The sequence below is a fragment of the Rhinolophus sinicus genome, chromosome 3 (genome assembly GCF_057876585.1).
Source record: "Rhinolophus sinicus isolate RSI-liver-muscle chromosome 3, RSI-T2T, whole genome shotgun sequence".
NCBI classification, from domain to species: Eukaryota; Metazoa; Chordata; class Mammalia; order Chiroptera; family Rhinolophidae; genus Rhinolophus; species Rhinolophus sinicus.
This window is the reverse complement of record NC_142503.1, coordinates 177,617,050-177,637,649: the sequence shown is the minus strand read 5'-3', so window position 1 is coordinate 177,637,649 and position 20,600 is coordinate 177,617,050. Positions and strand designations below refer to the sequence as shown.

The 20,600-nt window shown below is 37.9% G+C and overlaps 1 protein-coding gene across 8 annotated transcripts in view; it reads right to left on the bottom strand.

Annotated features, from left to right (window-relative positions):
- The window catches only part of ZNF410 (zinc finger protein 410), a 36,443-nt gene that overhangs the window by 11,565 nt on the left and 4,278 nt on the right, over positions 1 to 20,600 (bottom strand). For 3 of the 8 annotated variants that reach the window (XR_012494597.2, XM_019733446.3, XM_019733448.3), the window contains exons 2-7: positions 12,620 to 12,802; positions 11,502 to 11,637; positions 9,722 to 9,940; positions 8,278 to 8,469; positions 4,524 to 4,674; positions 3,841 to 4,022 (exon numbers count right to left, since the gene is read on the bottom strand). Coding sequence is in view for 6 of the 8 variants with exons in the window: in XM_019733446.3 (XP_019589005.2) it covers positions 3,841 to 4,022; positions 4,524 to 4,674; positions 8,278 to 8,469; positions 9,722 to 9,940; positions 11,502 to 11,637; positions 12,620 to 12,652 (913 nt within the window). In the remaining 2 variants the exon portion in view is untranslated. Of the gene's footprint in view, positions 1 to 3,840; positions 4,023 to 4,523; positions 4,675 to 8,277; positions 8,470 to 9,721; positions 9,941 to 11,501; positions 11,793 to 12,619; positions 12,803 to 15,736; positions 15,898 to 20,600 lie in introns of all 8 variants that reach the window. The other 5 variants (XR_012494598.2, XM_088797398.1, XM_074327222.2 and 2 more) reach the window with 3 other exon arrangements.

Sequence of the window (20,600 nt, the reverse complement as noted above, 5' to 3'; positions counted from 1 at the left end):
TTGTGCTTTCCTGTAATTTTTTTCTACAATATTACTTTGTTATTTTAAAAATTAAAAACGCAGGGCGGCAGGATGGCTCAGTTGGCAAGCTCTCAGCAACAAGGTTGCCAGTTCAATTCCCGCATGGGATGGTGGGCTGCGCCCCCTGCAACTGGAGCAACTGGACTTGGAGCTGAGCTGCGCCCTCCACAACTAGACTGAAGGACAACGACTTGGAGCTGATGGGCCCTGGAGAAACACACTGTTCCCAATATTCCCCAATAAAATTAAGAAAAAAAAGAAAAGAGAAAATGCTGATATTAAAAAAGAAAAAACCAAAGACGCATGGTAAAACCTGAATAGGGCCTGTAGACTGACAGTGCTGCTAACTTTCTGGTTTTGATACTGGACTATGGCTACAAGATACTGCTTTGTGGGGAAGCTGGGTGTAGCACACACTGAACTCCTTGTACTATTTTTTGCAACTTCCCGTAAGTCTATAATTGTTTCTAAATAAAATGTGAAAAAAAATCAGATGCAGTCTCTATCCTCTAAGACTATTGTGAGAGAGATAAACGTATTTATAAGTATAAATTCTTGGTACAAAAAAGAGCTATAAGCATTTAGAAAGGTGAGGAATTCTGACTGTTGTCATTTATTTTTAAAGAAGCAGAATTTAAACTGGTCTCAAAAGATAACAAGGATGGAAGGGAATTTTAGGCATAAGGAACAGGATAAGCAGAGCCTGCAAGCTGAGAATGTCCAGGGCAAGGCATTCACAATGCTTGTCCATAGGGGTGTTAGGAGCTTCCTTTGATCCTGGTTCCTGACACAGAGTTCTTAGATCCCTTTGAATTTCCTGGGTGATAGCAATGTTTTGTTCAAATGAGGTGACTCCTCCGTGGGTTCCTGGATGGGGGCTGGTCACCAGAAAGATCAAGCCATGACTGGAAGCTTGGGATTTTCAGCCACCACCCCCCCCATTCTCCAGAGAGGGGAAAGGGACTAGAAATGGGGTTGTGATGAATCATGCCTCTGTGATAAACCTCAAAAGGACGTTTCAGAGAGCTTCTGGGTTGGGAAACACATGGAGGTGCTGGGAAGGTGACACACCTCACAACTCCATGGGGTCAGAACTTCCTATTCTTAGGACCCTTCCAGACCTCACTCCATTCTTCTCTTCATCTGGCTGTTCATTTGTATCCTTTATCACATCCTTTATTGTATAACAAACTGACAAACATAAGTGTTTCCCTGAGTTCTGTGAGCTCTTCTCACAAATAATCAAACCCAAAGGAGTTGGGGTGGGGATCATGTAAACATCCAATTTGTAGCCAAACTGGGGAGAAGTTGTGGTAACCTGGGGACCTACTACTGGCGATTGGTACCTGAAGGAGGGTGGGGGCAGTGCTGTGGGACAGAGCCCTCAACCTGTGGGAGCTGACACGATCTTCAGGTAGAGAGTGTCAGAACTGAGTTAAATTGTAGAATACCCAGTTGGTGCTGCAGAATTGCTTGGTGTGGGGAATAACCCCACCCATTTGGTGTCAGAGTGTAAGAAGAGTAACACTGTCCTACTCAGCAAGTGAGGCTGGCATGGTGACAACACAGGAGCTGGGCCTTGAAGAAGGAAGCAGCACTGCTCTAGATCATTCTGTTCTTTTAGACTGTACCACACCGTTAAATGTTTGACATTCCAGTGATCTGTAACTTTTTTGAAAGCATATTTGTATACTTACACCTACCCCAAAATGCTAGGCGCTCAAAAAGGTGAATGAATGAATATAGTCGTATATATGATAAAATGTCAGAAAAACTGAAAATTCTAGTAATAGATAAGGTTAAATGTTTAACAAGGGGAACTAAAGAACCTTAGAAAAAGAGGATTTAGAAAGCAACGCATCAGAATCTAGTATGAATCTCCGCATCCAGCCGGTCTAGGTGATACGGCCTCCCTATTTGGAAACTGAGACAAGTGACACAGGAGGAGAAGAGGAGGTTTAAAGGCAATGCTGCCTGGTGGTTAAGAGCATGAGTCACTTAATCCTGAGTTCAAACCCTCTAACTACCACTTCTTAGTATGGGGAAGCTATTTAATCTCTCCAAGAATCAGTTTTTTATCTATAAAATGAACATAGTATGATTTCAAAAGATTTTTGATGAAATAATACAAGTAAAATATTCAGCAAAATGCCTGGCACATAGTAGCCCTCATGGTAAGCCACTGAAATTGGCCACTTTGCCATTTCCTAGATGCATAATGTTGGGCAAGTTACTTAACTCTCTAATCTTCTGTTTCTTCATCAATAAATATGGTTATCTAATGCATCAAGTTACCTTGAGAATTAAACAAGATAGTATGTATGTGCTTGGTACATATTAAATTGCTTCAATAAATGCTAACTTTTATTTTTATATTAATTATTGAGACAGATCCAGGAGAAGTGATTAAATTAAGGCCTCCGACTGCAGTGAGAGGGCACACTGAATGAAATGAAAGAAGCCTGAAATTCTACAACTGGTGAACTCAGGAGATCAACAAGGGAGAGCCAGTGAGAGTGAGGATAAAGAGAAAATCAGGTCATACTCGGATGTAAAAGAAAGCATTGTAAGAGCAGGTTCGGGGTGATCGGATGCTACGAACATGACGAGCAGCACAAGGATGAAAAGGTCACTGAACCTAACAAGGCGCGGTGCGCTCTACTGCTCCCTCATCTGTTCAGTTAGATGTTTTTCTTGTGCTCTTATTCAAACTGCTTTCTTGAAGCAAATACAGTTTACTCTTCTCAAGAAAGAGCTGAGAACAGAGTTATTCCGCCCTAAAACACAGCCAGTGGTAATGTCGATCTAAAGGGAATCACAACTGGAACAAATGTGGCTTATTTTATAAATGTGCTTTAGTTGTACCTACTGTCATTTTAGTAATGCAAGCATGAACAAGGAAGAGACAAAGGAAGTAGGGAAGAATAGCTACATGTCCTAAGACAGTGGTCTGAGTTCAGGGTTAAACTCTGGCGAGAGACTTAGTACATGCTGGGCCAAGTGGCTTAGAAAGTCACCCTCAGACTCTCAGACTAAGAGTCAGGGTACCTTTACTTTGCTCCTTTAATATGAATATGCTGTTTGACCCAGCACAACTCACTTCTACATTCTGTTTCTCTTGGTGTGAGGCTCTAACAAGAAAGCAAACTCCTCAAAGTCATGGATTATATCTTAGCTTTTGTATGTCCTCATTCCATTCAGTGCCTAGCACGGACTCTGTATGGTTACTGTACCTCAAATTATAGCTGTGTAACATTGAAAGATATTTGGAAAGACTTAGTTTGTCCATATCTCACCACACCATTGTTATCAGCAGTCTTATATCCCTTCCTATACTCAAGGCTCCTAGAGGCAGAAATTAACACGGTGTGTTCCTCACACACTGGAGCGAGCTCAATAAAATGTTACTGAACGAACTGAAGAGTACCATGAGGCATTTGAAAACAAGAAATTCCATCTTCAGAGTTCTAGCAACAACCCTGGACCTTCATTTCTACCGAGGGTGCCAAAAAAATGTATACAAGTGGACACTTTGGTCAACGTTGCTCAAGCAATAGTTCGCCGTAATCAGAAGTGTCTGGACGCTGATGGTAACCACTTTGAGCACCTCTTGTAATTGCAGAAGAAAATGTGACTTGTATTCATCTTTTGTTGTCAGTATATACTGAGTATTACAATTTTAATACAGTTTTCCTTTCTTAAAATGTGTATCCTTTTTTTGGCCCCCTCTGTATTTTCACCTCAGAGCCTTTCCTAAGGCAAGGCAAGCAAGCACTGTGCCGAGCAGACTACCCACGGGAGGACTGGGGTTGCACACACCTGTGTGGATGCGCAGATGGTTCTTCAGATTTCCAGCTGTGGTGAACTGCTTACCACAGCTGGACTCGGGGCACATAAAGGGCTTCTCCCCATTGTGGGTCCTCATGTGCACCTTCAGCCTCTGCAGCACGTAGAAACTTTTCCCACAACCTTCTGCAGGGCAGATGAAGGAGCGGTCATTTCTGCCAAAAAAAAAAAAAGAAAAGAAAAAAAAATTCCATGAGCAACAAGACCTGAAAATGCTCTTTGCTAGAGAGGATAAGTCAAGGCTACTGAGACTCTCAGGGCAGACAGTAAATCCCAAAGCTGGACATATCCAGACTTCCCTGAAGTTTGCTAAAACTGCAGATACCAGGCCCTTCTTAGAATACTGACTTCACAGGTGTGGGGTGAGGCCCAGGCTTATTATTTTTTTAAAGTTCTCTAAGAAATTATGTTTATAGTAAGATTTGAGAACTCTCGCTCTAAGACATTTAGGTCCTAAATGTCTTATTAAATATTTGTCAAGAAAGAGGTAAATGAGACAATGCAGATCTTTCTATTAAGGAACAGAAGACATCTTGACACAAATGAGCTGGAGCCTCTGATTTCCTTTAATTTGTCAATTGGGGAGGGGTGGGGAAAGTTCCTCTCAAAGCATCAATGTTCTTTAGCTCCAAGTATGGAATTTCAGATTTGCTCACCGATGAGTTTTGAGGTGGTACTTGAAGTGAGCTGGCCACACAAATGTCCGATCACAGCCTTCAACTGTACACTTGAGCTTCTTTTCCGCTTGAGGAAGGGGCCCAGAATCTTTGGGTTGCCCATCAGCAGAACCAAGGTGAGCGTTTTCTCCTGTAAAAGAGTCACACGTTTGTAATCCAGGAAAGGACCCTGTTCAGATACTTTGGTTCAAACAATAAAGCTCCTATATTTTACTCCTAGTGATCAATTATCAGATATCTCTCTTCGTCTTCCTCAGCTCTCTTTGTATCCATTTAACACAAGAAGTGAGTGTGCACTGATCCCCACTCCCTTACTCCAGAGGACTACCAAATCCACAATGCTTTGTTGCACAAGACTGGGCCTCTTTGGTAAACGCAAGAAATGTCCAAAATGGTTTCATATCAAAAAGCAAAGTTAAACCTACTTTGCATCACACAGATTGGTGGGAAGGCAAGTATATCAATACCCAGAGTGGAGTGCTACAGAAGATGACCTAAAGTTCTAGGTACCAAAAACTTGTATTTTAAGGAGCAGCAGCCATTCTGGCTTAGTTATGGGATTACAGTAGTAATTTCTTTTGTAGACGGCCATTCTTAGATTTCTATATGCTGAAGTCAATTTGGCTGTTTATATCATTCTAGAGACTAAGAATCACCTTCCAATTTTCTGTACCACCACTCTTCAGTTATAAAATATTTAAAGAATGCAAAAACTCAGCTGATTTTAAAATTTCTAACATTTTAAAAAGCAAGGGATGATATCTACCGAAGTTTGTTGTTCAACAGAATAAAAAGAAGGGAGGAGAGGACACAGTGCTGCTCCTTTTCTTTCATACATAGTTGGACATCAACAGACAAAAACATTCACTTAATTCCGCTATAGGCATATAGAGTTTATCTTACCACTATACATACCTTAGGAATAAGACTTGTATTTCTAAATTTCCCTCAAAATCCAAGAGTTGGATATATATGTTGGACCCACTACCAGGAACCTGACCACTGATCAAAGCAGTTTCTGTCTTGTCTATTAATCTTATTCTTTTCCTTCCCTACATTCTCCTTGTTGCACTTCACCAAATGATAGTCACAAAACTAATTGCCCCAAGGTCAAAGTGAAATCTAAGATGCCTTCTGCTAGTTAATATTAACTTTGTCTTTTTAAATATCGTCCCACGTAATTTTTTTTATTTTTATTTTTTTACTTGTACATAGATAAACAGCACACACTGTAAAGGAAATTTCCCAACTCCAAGTTCCAGCTAATTAATTTCCAAGAAAGGTCTGCAGAAACCCTTTACTAGGCCAGAGATTAAACCTGTGACAGTGGGGCTTTGTGCATTCAATTATGTAGATACAATGAAAACACTGACATAATCACAAAACAGAAGAAAATCCCTCAGCAAAGAGTTGCCTTGTATTTGAGTCCTGTGTGGAATGCTACAAAGCACTAAAGGAGTGCTCCCTCATTTACTTTGTTTTTGAAAGAAACAAATACTATTTGCAGAAGACACATTAACTTAAAATGACTTCCACCAATGATAGTTTTGGGTATTTAGAGGTCATCTGATGCACTGATTAAAAACAAAAGAGAGAGACAAAAAATTCAACACCTCATATTGCACAAGTTCAGTAACAACTATAAATACTTTAAAGATGCTACAGTTATGTGAGTCTTTGCATTTGGGATAAAACTTCCAGTGAGGGTATCAGTAAACTTTTTCTACAAAGGGCCAGATAGTAAATATTTTTGGCTTTGATACCTTTATGGTCTCTGTCACAATTATAGAACTTTGCCATCCATGGTAGTCGCCATACACAATTTTAACTAATAGACACGCTTGTGTCCCAATAAACCTTTATTTACAAAAACAGGTAAGTATTTGGCCCATTAGCCTTTTACCCCTGATATAAGCATCAGGCACAAAATTAAAATATTTCTGTATCTCAATCAACTTAGATGGACGTGGATGTGCTAGATGACTCACCAAGTGGTTTCAGTAACGACAAAGATATTTGTTTAAATGCATTGAACTACTGAATAAAATTTCATTACATGTTAGTGGGTAAAGAGCAACATTAATATATTTAGTGATTTAAAATATGTAACAAATAAAATTTTCAAACAGCAATTTACAATGTTTAATTTTATCTACATGCCTAAATATTTAATATTTAAGTTAGTCCCCAAAAAGGGCTATTAGGGAATTATTTTATTGAGAACATGAAAATTATCACGTATTTGGACTCACCTCATAGTCAAGCATATCGGGTAGTTGTTAAGTAGCAAAGTAACATATTTTGAGACTAATAAAAAACATCCACACAATGCTTTGCTGCTTATAAAGCATTTCCCAGATAGAATCTTATTTAATCTCTAAAACAACCCAATAAGGTAAGCTACTTGATCTCTATGTTCTGAACATGAGAAAACTGAAGCTAAGGGAGGTTAAATTCCCCAGACAGGGAACTAACAAATGATGGTAACAGCTCTGGATCTCAGGTCCCCAGAGTCCAAATCCCAAGTTCCCTCCCTATATTGCTTCTCATTGGCAAATATGGCACTAGTTCCTCAATGAAATGTGGAGATGCTGAAGGTTTCAGGATCTAGAGATCAGCAAAAGCATCTCAGGAAGAACTTGAACTTCAGAGCTCCCCCAAAATTGTACCGCAAGCCATTCTAAGCAATACCATGGCAGTCACAAGCAGAACTTATTTTGAAAACTAACAGCAATTTGGCGTTCTCTACGCAGGAAAGAGGTTAATACTTCTAAAACAGGAAATATTCTGAAATTTTCTCAGGGATCCTTGAGCTCTGCATGAGAAATTTTTTAATTTTTAATTTTTATTTGCATGGTAATCAAACAATCATAATCATGTCTTTGGTTGTCTGCATGAGCTCCAAACAGCTATGTACTGACATAAGATTTCAGCTTAAGCTTGGTTTGTGGTGACAGTGTGGTACCTTACTTTAATAACTTGTTTTATTACCTTAATTGTCACAGGTTAATGAGAAAATACAGAGGCAAAAAGCATTTTGGCATGCTACACAGGCAAAGGTTTCGCAGTGCTTTGGGAGTGTTTTGCATACAGCCATGGTCCTCACGTGCTAACATGCATCAGAACCACCAAGAGCACTTCCTAACAGATTCACGTTTCTGAGTCAGTAGCTGGGGCCTTAGAATCTGCATTTCTAAGTTCCCAGGTGATGCTGATGATCCAAGGACCATACTTTGGAAATTAATGGATAAAGGGCAGAGTAAGTAACACAGACATGCTGAACTCAAAAGAAATAGTACTACAGCGCTCATGGCTAATTGCTAAATTGCCATGAACAACAATTTAGCTTCAGCAATACACCATGTCAACTGACTTAATTTTATTTTCAGTGGTTTTGCAGTTTTATTTCTATTAGTTGATACAAGTGTTTTCATAATGGTGTACAAGCTGTAGGTGTTAAGGAACATTAAAATAAAAACAATTCGAGATCTGTGAAAATTATTTTCCTTTAAAGGGGGCTCTGTACATTATTTAAAGCTGACAACTGAGATTACTAGGTGATTCTGCACACAAACGTGGCAGGGCTATTTTCTAGAAAATAAGACAATTTACATATTTCTAGCCCTCTGCTCAAACCAGTAAAATAACTTGGATTATATACCAAAATATAGCCATTGCCTTGCATTACCAAAATCTCTGCAGATAATACGGGAAAAGACCGCAGGAATCTCACCATTGCTGCTGGTTTTTGCATTCTTTGCCAGTTGTGCACGAGTAGCAGCGATCAAACTGTCATGGGCCAACTCCTGAACCCGGAGGAACCACGGGATGCTACTGTCTGTGCTCTCATTAGAGAGGAAATCATTCCCTGAATCCTCTGCCTCATCTTGTACAAATACTAAGTGCTCAGCTGAAGAGCCCAGACCTGGAAGAAACAAGAAGATATGTGAAAGTTAGCCATCAAGTAATCCTTTGATTGGCCTTGGCTCAGAAACCCTGTGTGTCCTGAGTCAGATATTGCAGATCTTTACCTCTCACCTCAAGCTTCAGTTCTCACATAAAATTAGGTTATCATCTTTCCACTTTCAGCCTATAGGACTGTCTTTATCTTACCTCCTCCCGTTTCAGAGGCAAAACTGTCCTTCCTCAAAACCAGGCTAACCCTCACCTCTAATATCCTAATCCTATCCTTTAGTTTTCCCCTCCTGTATCCTTCAGTTGTCTCCTCTCTCCCATCGGCAACCCATTCCTCTCTACTGGCCAGCTTACAGCCTTTAAATCTACCCAAGCTCAAATATATTCCATCTTTATTTTTTACAAAGAACAGACAACCACAAGTACTTCTCTAGCTATCACCTTCTCCTTCAAGGTCAATTTTCTTGACAAGCGTAACTTCTAACTTGCGCATCCACTTTCTCAGCTGTCATCCACTCCCTTCTTTTCAACTCTAGCCTACAACTCTAGTACCGCAGTAACAATTGCTCTTGCTAAGTAAGGTCACCAAACGTACATTTCCCAGTTCTCATCTCACTAGCCCATCCTGACGTATTCGGCATGATTTAGTACCCTTTCTTCTTTAAAACATTTTACTCCCTTGGCTTCCCCCACATGACTCTCATTCTGTTTTCTTTATCCCTCTCTAGCACCTCCTTCCTGTTCTTCTGTTACCTTCATAAAAAATTTTTTCAGCGTCCCAGATTTGCTTAATTTTGTTTATGCTTCAGATTATTCCTGAATCAAAGAATCCATGCTCATCGTTTCAGACATTTTCTGGATGCTGATAAGCACCAAAACTACTTCTTTCACAACAGACCTCTCTAGAACTCTAGATTTCTCTTTCTAACTCTAAAAGACACTTCCTCCCGAATGTCCCTCCCATATCGCAACATCAACAGGCACAAACCGGAACCAATCATGTTTCCTCCAGCCATGTTCTTCCTGTGTTCACTAGCTCGGTGAAAGGCACCACCTACCTGATTTCTCAAACAAGAAACTTTTGAGTCCTGCTAGAGTCCGCCCCCTCTCTCTCCACATTGAACTGATCACTGGTTACACCAATTCTTCAAAATAATAAAACTCCTCTCCATTTTAATATGACTGAGCTAAATATGCCCCACTCCCAATTTTTTTCTTAAGCATGAGCCGAATTCAAAAAAGGATAAAATAAAAAAAAATACCTGCTCTTGTTAGGTTAAGAAGAATAAAAGAAGTGCTATCACTTGGTTGTAGATCTTGCAACAAGCTAGGAGACTCTGGAGTGGACAAAAACTCCGGGGACTTCTGTACTGTCTGAGCCCTCGTCTCCTCTCCGTCTGGGCCCACATTCACCTGAAGGCTTCGCAGCACAGCTGAGGAAGGAACCTCCTTGGAGGAGTTAGTATGATTTGGAGTATCATCTAGTAAAGGGAAAATACCACAGCTTTATGTAGTACTTATCTCCAGTGAGCCCACCACCTAGATGTAGCACCTAATGCCCTTGTAATATCCTTTGGTATCTCACACCCTTACAGGGGCAGAAAGCATTTTCATTTTACAAATACAAAATCTGCCTCAGAAAAGAACAGAGAGATGGCTTTACGTTCTAAAGGGAGTAAGCCAAAAAGTGGGGGACAGACTCCTCTGACACTTGGCTGTAACTAAAAACCAACCATCCACAACTGGCCTTACAGACAGATCCTTGTCCTTTTGAGACCAGAAATCAGTCCTTTTCCCTTGAAAAATATGGTTATACAATGAATACTAACTTAAAATAGAACCTAAATTTAAAATTATTTTCCTTGGGGAGAGATACCTTCCTTTAATTTATATACCATACATATGACAGTTCTGGTGAGTAAGGGGGGAAAAAAAACAACCTGAGAAGTAACTGGAATTTTATAGAATCATCAATGTATTTCATTATTACTCTGGGTTTACACTAGATGTAAAGAAATAATCAGAAGACTTTCTAGAACTTTATTCTAAAGGAGGGGATGAATTACAAAGGTTTTGTTTGCAATAAAATGAGGAATTACACTACAGTGCTGAAGCAGCCAATGTTTTCAGGGGTTTTATTCATCTTTATCAAAGGCAGAAGACTTTGTAACAAATAAGTTGTCACCAACAGGTTAATATTCACCTTCCCCCAATTTAACATTAATCTTTCAATTTTAAAAGGATCAGAAAACAAGGAATTCACTGCATCCAACAATAATGCTCTCCTTGCTACCAGTCAAGTGATAAGATCACCCTCTTCCCGTCCAAAGCTAATCTCACTACACATGCTCAGCAATCTGTTAGTACTTCATTCTACCTATCCTGACGCCTCCTCACCAATTATCCACTCTTTCTGCTGCTTCTCTGTCTCTGCCCTCTTAGCATAAAACCGCTCTTACATATTTCAAATCTTAAGAATTCTTCCATCTACTTACATCCTTCCGTCCCATAAGCAGAAGAATCTTTACAAAGTACAGTTACTTCCTCAGCTGTACTTAGCCTGCATTGATACCTCAAAGCACTGCAGCCTGGCTTTCCACCCCCCTCTCCATGGAGCAACTCCTGCTAATCTCAACAATGGCCTTGCTGACGCCATCTCACTGGGCCTCTTAGGAACACCTGACACATTGACGACTCCCTTGGGTTCCATGCCTGCCCTCTATGCCAATACTCCTCATACGTACTCTGCTAGCCTTTCCTTCTTCCTCCTTCCCAGGCTCTCCTGTCTTACCTGTACCTTGAACAGGGAGTCCCAGGGAGTTGTGCCTTAGCCTTCTTCTCACTCTCACACTCTATGGGTGATCATATCCACTCCGATGGCTTAACCTACCAATGCACTTATGACTCCCATGGCTGTTTTTTCTCCATGATTCCTAATTTTTATAGCTCCCACCAGTTATAAAGTCTGCTATCCCATTCCACCAGTACCATGGAGTAAGCTTAGGACTCATTTATCTTATCTGTGGTGATCATAATTTTTACCTGGTAACATCAGCCGACTGCATTCTGAGGCCTCAGTCACCGGAAGGAGGGACAAGCAAGTAATATCTTTAGCTTCTGATTCTACTAGCCCCTGTCCCAATGGGATGGACGTATTCTGAACAAACTGTACCAGGAGCTGGGGTGGGGGGGCAACATTGAGAAATACAGGTTGTTAGAAATGGATCGAAACCAAAAGATGATGATGTAACTTACCAAAGGACAATTTACGAAAAGATGATGGTGTAATTAAGTCTTGATTGCTCACTAGTCTCAGCCATATTCATAGAAAAACTAGATTAATGATAAAATAACATTTTAAGTTATTTATATCAAGTCCTCTCTTCTAGAGAAAGGCTAAATTATATAATTAATTTAACCTCTGTCACCTTCCACCAGAGAAATGATAAAAATTATATTTTTAAATGATGGCTTTTAAAAATTCAACCACATTGTACTGATTACATTTTACAAAAAGTACTTTTCTGTGTATTGGCTCTTTTAATCCTAACTAAAACTCGGTAAGATTAAACATGTATTTTAAAGATAAGGAATCAAGTTGAAGACAATGACTTTTCTAAGGTCACATGACTAGTTAGAAGCAGTATCAGTCTTCAAACTCCAGTAATCTGATTCCAAATTCAGTAACCTTTCGATTATGCAACACACATGTCCTAAAATTAAAATGAGAAAAGTGAATAAAAACTTTAAATGTTTAAGTCCACTAATCACATTTGGAAAGAAAATACTTTCAAAAGTACACAAAATTAATAAAAGAATGGCTTGTGTAGTAAATATTTACATACGTGTACACACATACACATACATGCCATATATATAAAATAAATTTTTGTCATTATGTAATTACCTAGATGTATAATTTTAGTTATTTAAAAAAAATAAAAGTCACAAGATGTAAAAACAGAACTTTTAAATCTTTGAGAAAGTACTTAGAAATAGAAAAATAATAAACTAGTAGTTACGACCAAAACCATGTGGCCCACAAAGCCTAAAATTTTACTATCTGACTCATTACAGAAAAAGCTGCTCTCTGAACTAAATGAGGACACACTTTGGAACACAGCCCACCAAAGGAAAGGAGACAAGCTGACTGGGCTCACCTCTGGTTTGGATTCTAACTCATCTGATAACATTGATTCAGCTTCCAAATCCTGCAGCTGTTCAGAGCACAGATTAAGATTTTAATTCGGAGTCAATGACACTTTCCTATTATGCTCATATTCCTCTAGGAAATGCTATGTTTTTCCTGTAAGATGCTGTGCTGGGTGGGTAATCAATTTAGCCTAAAAGAGAGAAGAGAGAAGAGAGAGAGAGAGAGAGAGAGAATTAAGAGCAGAGGAAAAATGTAGCTAAATAAAGGAAACCACTTGTTTATATATCCAAAAATCACAACAAGCAAGCAAATAAAGAATTCAGCCTAAACACTTTAAAATAGGACAAGCACAATAAGTATCAAAACCTATAAAAAGTTTGATATAGAATTTCTACTTCTAATAATCTAAGAAAAGATCTTAAATATGGGAAAGCTACATGCCCAAAATATTTTCATGTTATCATCTGTGATAATCAACAACTGCAAGCTATAAATAAATACACATATATACCCAACATTTATGAGTGTTGATTAAATTATGGCACTGTCACTTAAAATAGTTATGAAAACAATGCAACAAAGAAAAATGTTAATGACATGTTAAATTGCAAAAATAAAACACACACTGACACACTTGCTAATATTAAATCTAATTAAGATATTATAGGAAAAAGTAAAACAAAATTCACATAGCTGTGATAGTAGCTATATTAGGTGGTAGGCTGGTATGACTCCTTTTTCTTTTCTCAATTTTCCAACTTTTCTAAAAATATACAGTCATTCAAACTTTGGTGTTTCCAAAAAGTAGTACTCTCAGGACCGTGACACAGGTGTTTTGTCCCTATATTTTAAATTCTTACTTTCTTTTTTTTTAAAAGATGGTAAACGTAATTTATTTACAATTTTAATAACAATTCTTTAATTTTGAAAGTTTTCTGAAACATTAAACATGAATTAATTTCTATCAAGCCTTCTCAGATGGTTTAAATTTTTCTTTTTGGTGGGAGATTCCACATGTAAGGATGTGGGCCAATTGAAGTCTTTCCCACATTATTTACATTCGAGAGGTTTTGTCCAGTGAGTCCTATCATGCCTTTGGAAGGAACAGGGATGACCGAAGGCTTTCCCACATTCTTCACATTTGTATGGTTTCTCTCCAGTGTGCATTCTCACATGTATTCAAAGGATTTTTTTTTTTTTTTTTTTTTTTTACAAATGAGGCTTTGCCACATTCCTTACATTCATAGGGTTTTTCTCCATATAAGTCCTTTCCTGTCCTTGTAAGAAACTCTGTTCTCTGTAGGCTTTTCCACATTATGTACATTCATATGGTTTCTCTCCAGTGAGTTCTTTCATGTCTTTGATACAAACTAAGGCAAGTGAATGCTATCCCACATTCCTTCCACTGATTAACGTATATTTCCAGCATGCATTTTCATGTGTGTTTGAATGGCTGTGTGACAAGCGAAGGTTTTACATTCATAGGGTTTCTCTCCTGTATGAGTCCTTTCATGTGTTTGTAAGGCACTGTGAGATCTAAAGGCTTTTTCTCATTCCGTACATTCATAGGGTTTCTCTGAGGTGCGAGTTCTTTCATGTTATTTGAAGATAACTGGGATACCTGAATGCTTTACTACTTTTACATTGACAGGTTTTCTCTTCAGTATTTCTTTCATGTCTTTAAAAACTTTTATACCAACTGAAGGCTTTTCCAGTGGTTACATTTATAGGACTTCTCTCCTATGTGGGTTCTCTCACATATTTTAAGTGAAGTCAAAGAACTAAAAGTTTTATGACCTTATATTTGCAAGGACCAGGTGCACTATGCGTCATCATGTGTCTCTGAAGGGTTTTAAGTGACATGAAGGCTTTCCCACATTCTTTACACAGAAGGGATTTCTCTCCATTGTCATTTTTTTCATGTTTTTCAAAAAAGTGAAGATAACTGAAGACTCTGCCAAATACTTTACATTGATGTGTTTTATTCCTCTATATTTCTCATACTCAGAGGGCTTATGTCCAGAGTGACATCTGGTGTGTCTATCACTGGATGAATGATTCATGAAGATTTTTCCATACACACTGTATTCCCACGGTTTTACTCTAGAAGTTTTCTTCTTCAAATTTAGATTTGGAATGAGGCTGAAGTTTTTTCCACATTGACTACCTTCTTTACTTTCACAGAGGCCTCTATCTTATGACTTCTTAGTTTTTTCTCATTTTTGTAATGATCTTCAATGTCATGATCTTCCCATTCTTCACCTATTGAGACAGGGTCCTGAAGGTTTCCCACATCACATCACTACAGCTTCTTCTGTGAGGTATCCAGTAAAACCCACTCTTCCAGACAACCACATCCTTAGAGGCCACTGAGTCTATTTCCCGGCTTCTGGGATCCCCCTGCGCCATCCCTGTAGCTCCCGTGGCCGGTGCTGGTAATGCAGAGATACCTGGGCTGTTAAGCGCAGCTGACTGTGAACACGAGCCTGGCCTAAATTCTTACTTTCTTATAGCTTAAGATTATTTCAGGATTTTCACAAGTGAGTCCACTTTATTTTGTATACTTGTTGTTAAAATTGGAAGCACTATTATACAAAAAGTGATCATGTAGTGTAAAATGTACCCAGGATGGGCGATTTCAATTAGTACCAAGGGAAAGTGGGAAGTCAGACTATGATAGACTTCCTCTACAAAAACATTTAGAAGTACCGGAATAAATGTTATTGCCCTGTTAGTTCCTCCCTCTCCCCCCAGTTAGCTGCCAGAAACCCGCATATTTCATTATAAAAAAAATAATTTATAACATGTATATAGAAGTGCTCCTTTTAAGTTTCCCACATAAAATGAAGTGTCATAAATCTCCGACTCTTCCTTTCAGATACATGTTTCTTATTCAAGCATTCTAATAGCTCAGTGTGGTTTATCCATCCCTTCTTTTACAAAGAAAGGTTTGAAGGCTCAGGATATCACTTGCCCAAGTAATTAAGCTCAGAGCCAAACTCCAACACGCAGAGCAGGTTGGCATGAATAGTGATTACATCTCTCTAGGTCTGATCTTGAATCACCAGGGTTTAAGAATTCCTTTTCCTCAATTCCAGCTCATCTTAAGAAGTCAAGAAATTACCAAATGTTTGTTTAGGTTTTCCTTAAGGTTTCTCCAATTTCGAGATTCCAGGATTGTAAAATTTTTAAGAAACTAGACAACTGTTTATTGTCTTTATATTTGTTAGGTTATTTTAGAAATTAATGGTGCTGGCTCCAGGGATAGGCTTCTGTTATCCTTACCTAATGAAAAACAAAAAAAATGAAGGATATGAATACATGCCCCGAACAAGGGAAAAATCAGATATAGATCTTAGACATTTTTGCAAAGCTGTAAGCACAACTTAGAGGAGGAAGCTGCCACCTCTCTCATAATTTGAGTCACCTCTAGGTCACCATTTCTCAACGGTCCATGGTTATCAATGACACCCTTTTATTTTAGTGTTTTCATTTAAATGATAATCTTAAAAAAAAAAGCACAAGTACTTTCTGGAACAAATGGGTATCCACATTAAAACTGAATACTCCCATATAATTTTGGTGCCCAAATGTATGCATGCTGTACAAAAAAAAGAGAGAATAGTCAGATATTGTAGAATAGGCAGGCTGACCTCAAAAGAATCTCTATGGGAGCACTCTGTACCACACCAAATGTACTGTGTAGAGCTCATCTTTAACACAGCAACTCGCTATATGTACATTAGCTGCAAGAGTGATGGCAAATATGCAATTCAATTCAATTCTATTCCCAATTCCAGTTACTCATTTAACAGATTCCAAACTGCAACGCCAATTTTTTTTAAATAACAGCTTCACTGAGACATAATTCACATATCACACAATTCACTCATTTAAAGAGTACAATTAAATTGTTTTTGGAATATTCATAGTTGTGTGACCATAACCACAATTTCACAACATTTTCATCACCCCAAAAAGAAACCCTGCACCCATTGTAGTCACTCCTCATTTCCTCCCAAACCCTCCAGGGCCTAGGCAACTACTAATCTACATCCTGTCTCTATGGATATACCTATTCTGGACCTTTCGTATAAATGGCATTATGTATGTGATCTATTGTGCCTGGCTACTTTCACTTAGCAAGGTTTATCCTTGTTGTAGCATGTATCAATACTTAATTTCTTTTTATTGCCGAATAATATTCTATTGTATGGATATACATTTTATTTATCAATTCATCAGCTGATGGACCTTTGGGTTGTTTCCACATTTGGGCTGTTTACACAATTTGGCTATTATGCTTAATGTTGGCACAAACATTCACGTACAAGTTGTTGTATGGACACGTTTTCATTCTTTTGGGTATATATCTAGGAGTGGAATTGCTGGGTCACATGGTAATTCTATGTTTAACCTCTTGAGGAATTACCAGGCTGTTTTCCAAAGTGCTTGTACCATTTTACAATCCAATTTCTTTACATCCTCACCAACACTTCTTATCTGCCTTTTTTATCATAGCCACCCTAGTGGTGTGAAGTGGTAACTCACTGTAGTTTTGCGTTGCATTACCTAATGGCTAATGATGTTGAGCATCTTTTCATGTGCTTATTGGGCACCTGGGCATCTTTTTTGAAGAAATGCTAATTCAGGTTGGTGGCCCATTTTTAAACTGTCTTTTTATTATTGCATTGTAAGAGTTCTTTATATATTCTAGATAAAAGTACCTTATCAGATATATGATCTGCACAAACTCACCCCCATTCTGTGAGTTATCTTTTTATTAGCAATGCAAATCTTATCTTCAATTGAACAAGGCAACTCTAACGTTACAAAATTATCAAACAATACCTCATTAATGTTGGCATTTAAGAACTTCGCAGTCAGCTTTGGTTAAATATAAGACCTGATTATTATAAACTGCTTAACAATGCCTTGACATTATAAATACTACCTTGTATGATATCGTCTGCATTAGTATTACAAAAGTTCAAATTTAGAAACACATGAAATAAATATAAATCCAAGGCTAAGTTTTTCTGCTGTTAAGCTCAACATCACATTATTTCATTTTAGCAAAACATTTCTATCACATAATATGAATGTTAATTTGAATTTTCTTGTTTTATGGTGTCATTTACATCTGTATCCTTATTCTTGTAACACTATAAACCCACAGCAACAACTAACATAATCCTAATAACCTAAATTTTACAATGTACATGGTTCCCTATGGCCATCAAAACGTATTAGACTGCTTAAAGAAAACAATTTTGTTCAGCATCTGTATCTTAGAAATCCACTGACCCTGGCACCACTATTATTGAACTATTTGTAAATTTGTTTGATTTTATAGTTCATTAGGAAGCTATAAGGACTCAGCATAGGAGGGATAAGGACTACATACCTTTATATTTCAGTATATTTAGAATATTTATAATAAAAGTAATTTGCCACTATTGGGGAGGGGGGTCCAATGCAATGTTTTTCATGACATAAATGCAATTTACATGACACTGGAGTGAAAGGCACTGCTCTTACTCAAAGGAAAGCTATTTTCAAGATAATTATGGATCTCAGAGGCAATTTCTTCCCGGCTTTTTTATGCTATTAAGATAAGAGATTAGAAATGCAGTACACAGAGCAGTCTCCTACAGCACCCAGAGTTGTTTAATGTGGATAGTAATATTTGTTCATGTTTATTTTGTATCTTTACCTGGTAGACAGACAAAATTTATATTCTTATTTCCTTTTAAATAGAAAAATCACTAATTTTGCTCCATAAATAATAGAAGAGACGACATTTAATTATCAGCAACCAAGGCCAGGCCCATCGAATTGTATTTTCCACAAATCATAAATAAGGAATCTTGGCTACAGATACAGAGTTCACAACCACACAGATCTCAGAAACCCAGGGATTTGGTCTAAGTCGTACTGTTCAGACCCTACAACAACTAAATTTTACTGTGTTACATGGTTCCCTAAGGCCATCAAAGCATATTGGACTGCTTTAAAAAAAAAAAATTCTTGGTCTAGCAAACATTTTTTTAGAAATCCAGTGACCCTGCCACTGCTATTACTGAATATGCCAGCCCACAGTCAGCCTAGAGGTTAAAAGAATGCAGGCAATGAACCTTTGCAATGAACCAAAGCAAAGAACAAGAAGCCCTGAGAAGTTTTAGGAATAAGTAATTAGAGAACTCAACAATAGCAAAGCAGATTTAAGACAACAGCGGTCTCTATGATCAGGACCTTCCCAAGAACAACTCTCCTGTTTTTAACCAAATAAACAAATCCTGGAAACTGAAGTTTGATAAGCTGCATTCTTTTTCTGCAGTGCACTTAACATCATCCAGCAAATTATGCATTAACACTAAGTATCTGAACAAGTTAAATAAAGAAGCTGAAATAAGTTTTAAAAATCCAAGGTCTCTAAAGCAGGAATCTAAATTCGGCCTCTGACTTGTTGGTTGAGACCTATGCAAGCTACTCATTTTCTTAGCCCTAAGAAACTCATCTGAAATACAGGAATGACATTGATCTATTCTAGGATTATTTGTATATCAGTCAATAAAAATAATTATAAAATTCTTCAGAAATAAAGTTTTGCATAAGTGCTTAAGAAACAAGTAAATCTATCAAATTCTGAGTATACTATTAAAGGTTAAGAACTCTACCTTTTATTACTGAGTCCTAATTTCCTATATGGTTTTCAAACATTTTTTTACTGTAACCCACAGTAAAGTAGATTTTCCATTATAACCCAGCAAATGAAACACATAGAACACACAAGCAATATTTTCATGAAACAATACTAATCTATACTACGCTCATGCACTCTGAATTTTTTTTTAAATAAGACCCACTAAACTGATCTCACAAACTACTAACAACAGGTTGTATCCCACAGATTGTAAAACTATTAAAATACCTTCAAAATGTCTAAAATATATACGTTAAACACAGAATCAGCCATAAAATTTAAAGCCATAGATACAAAATTTCTATCAATGTATATTACAAACAATCAGCAATTATCATTGCTAGGAGTCTTGGTGAAATTGAGATTACTGGAATCCTGTCCTCGAGCTCTCCCTGTGAGGTCTGCAGAGGAAAATACTACACACTAGGCAATCCTAGGCAATGACCAGCAGAGAAGGTAAGTTTCTCTAAAATTTACCTAAAGTTCTCTAAAACTTGGTCCCAAACTCCAATGCAGAACTCTCACAGACTAGAAAGGAATTAATGGTAACACCATTTCCCTATGGTAGAGATGGCCTAAAACCAATGCAGGCTACATGGGGAAAATTTTGGGAGGAAAAACTAATCCAAAGTAAAGTCAACAAGCAACAGGGGAACAGAGGTAATTCAGGTTTCTTGCTTCAGTCCTGACTGCCAAACAGAAGGAAGTGTATTCCAAAGGGAAAGATGACCAGGGCCTTTTATTACTCTGCCTAATAAACAAAACAAAGCATCATTGTGCCATTCTCTAAAAAGCAAAGTGATTCCACCCTAGAAAACAAAGCCCAGAATATAGTACTGCTCTACTTGAGGGAAGTAGACAATACCTTGAACTTGACCCAGTTTAGAAAGAACTGGGTGGGTGGACAGAAAAAGAGGAAAGAAATTGAGAAACACTGTGCTGCCCCCAACTGGTCACTATTCACAAAGATTAAAATAAAGCACGTGATTTCAACCAAATGGACTAGTCTCTCTGACCACAGGCCAATCTGCTTCTCAGCTCCCTTCCTCTGACCTGAACAAGTCAGTAATGGCTAAAAAACAAAAACTCTACTAACAGTGAATTACAAAGACCAAAAATTTAAATTTAAAAAAGAGCAGTTTAGATTTTGGTATAAAATGATAGTGCTAGGAACAGAAAAACCAGGTAACGTTCTATATCATATCCAGCATATTATGGGAGTTGATTAAATTCTAATGATAAAGTGGTAACAGATACTGATGAACGAAATTTGGTATACAGA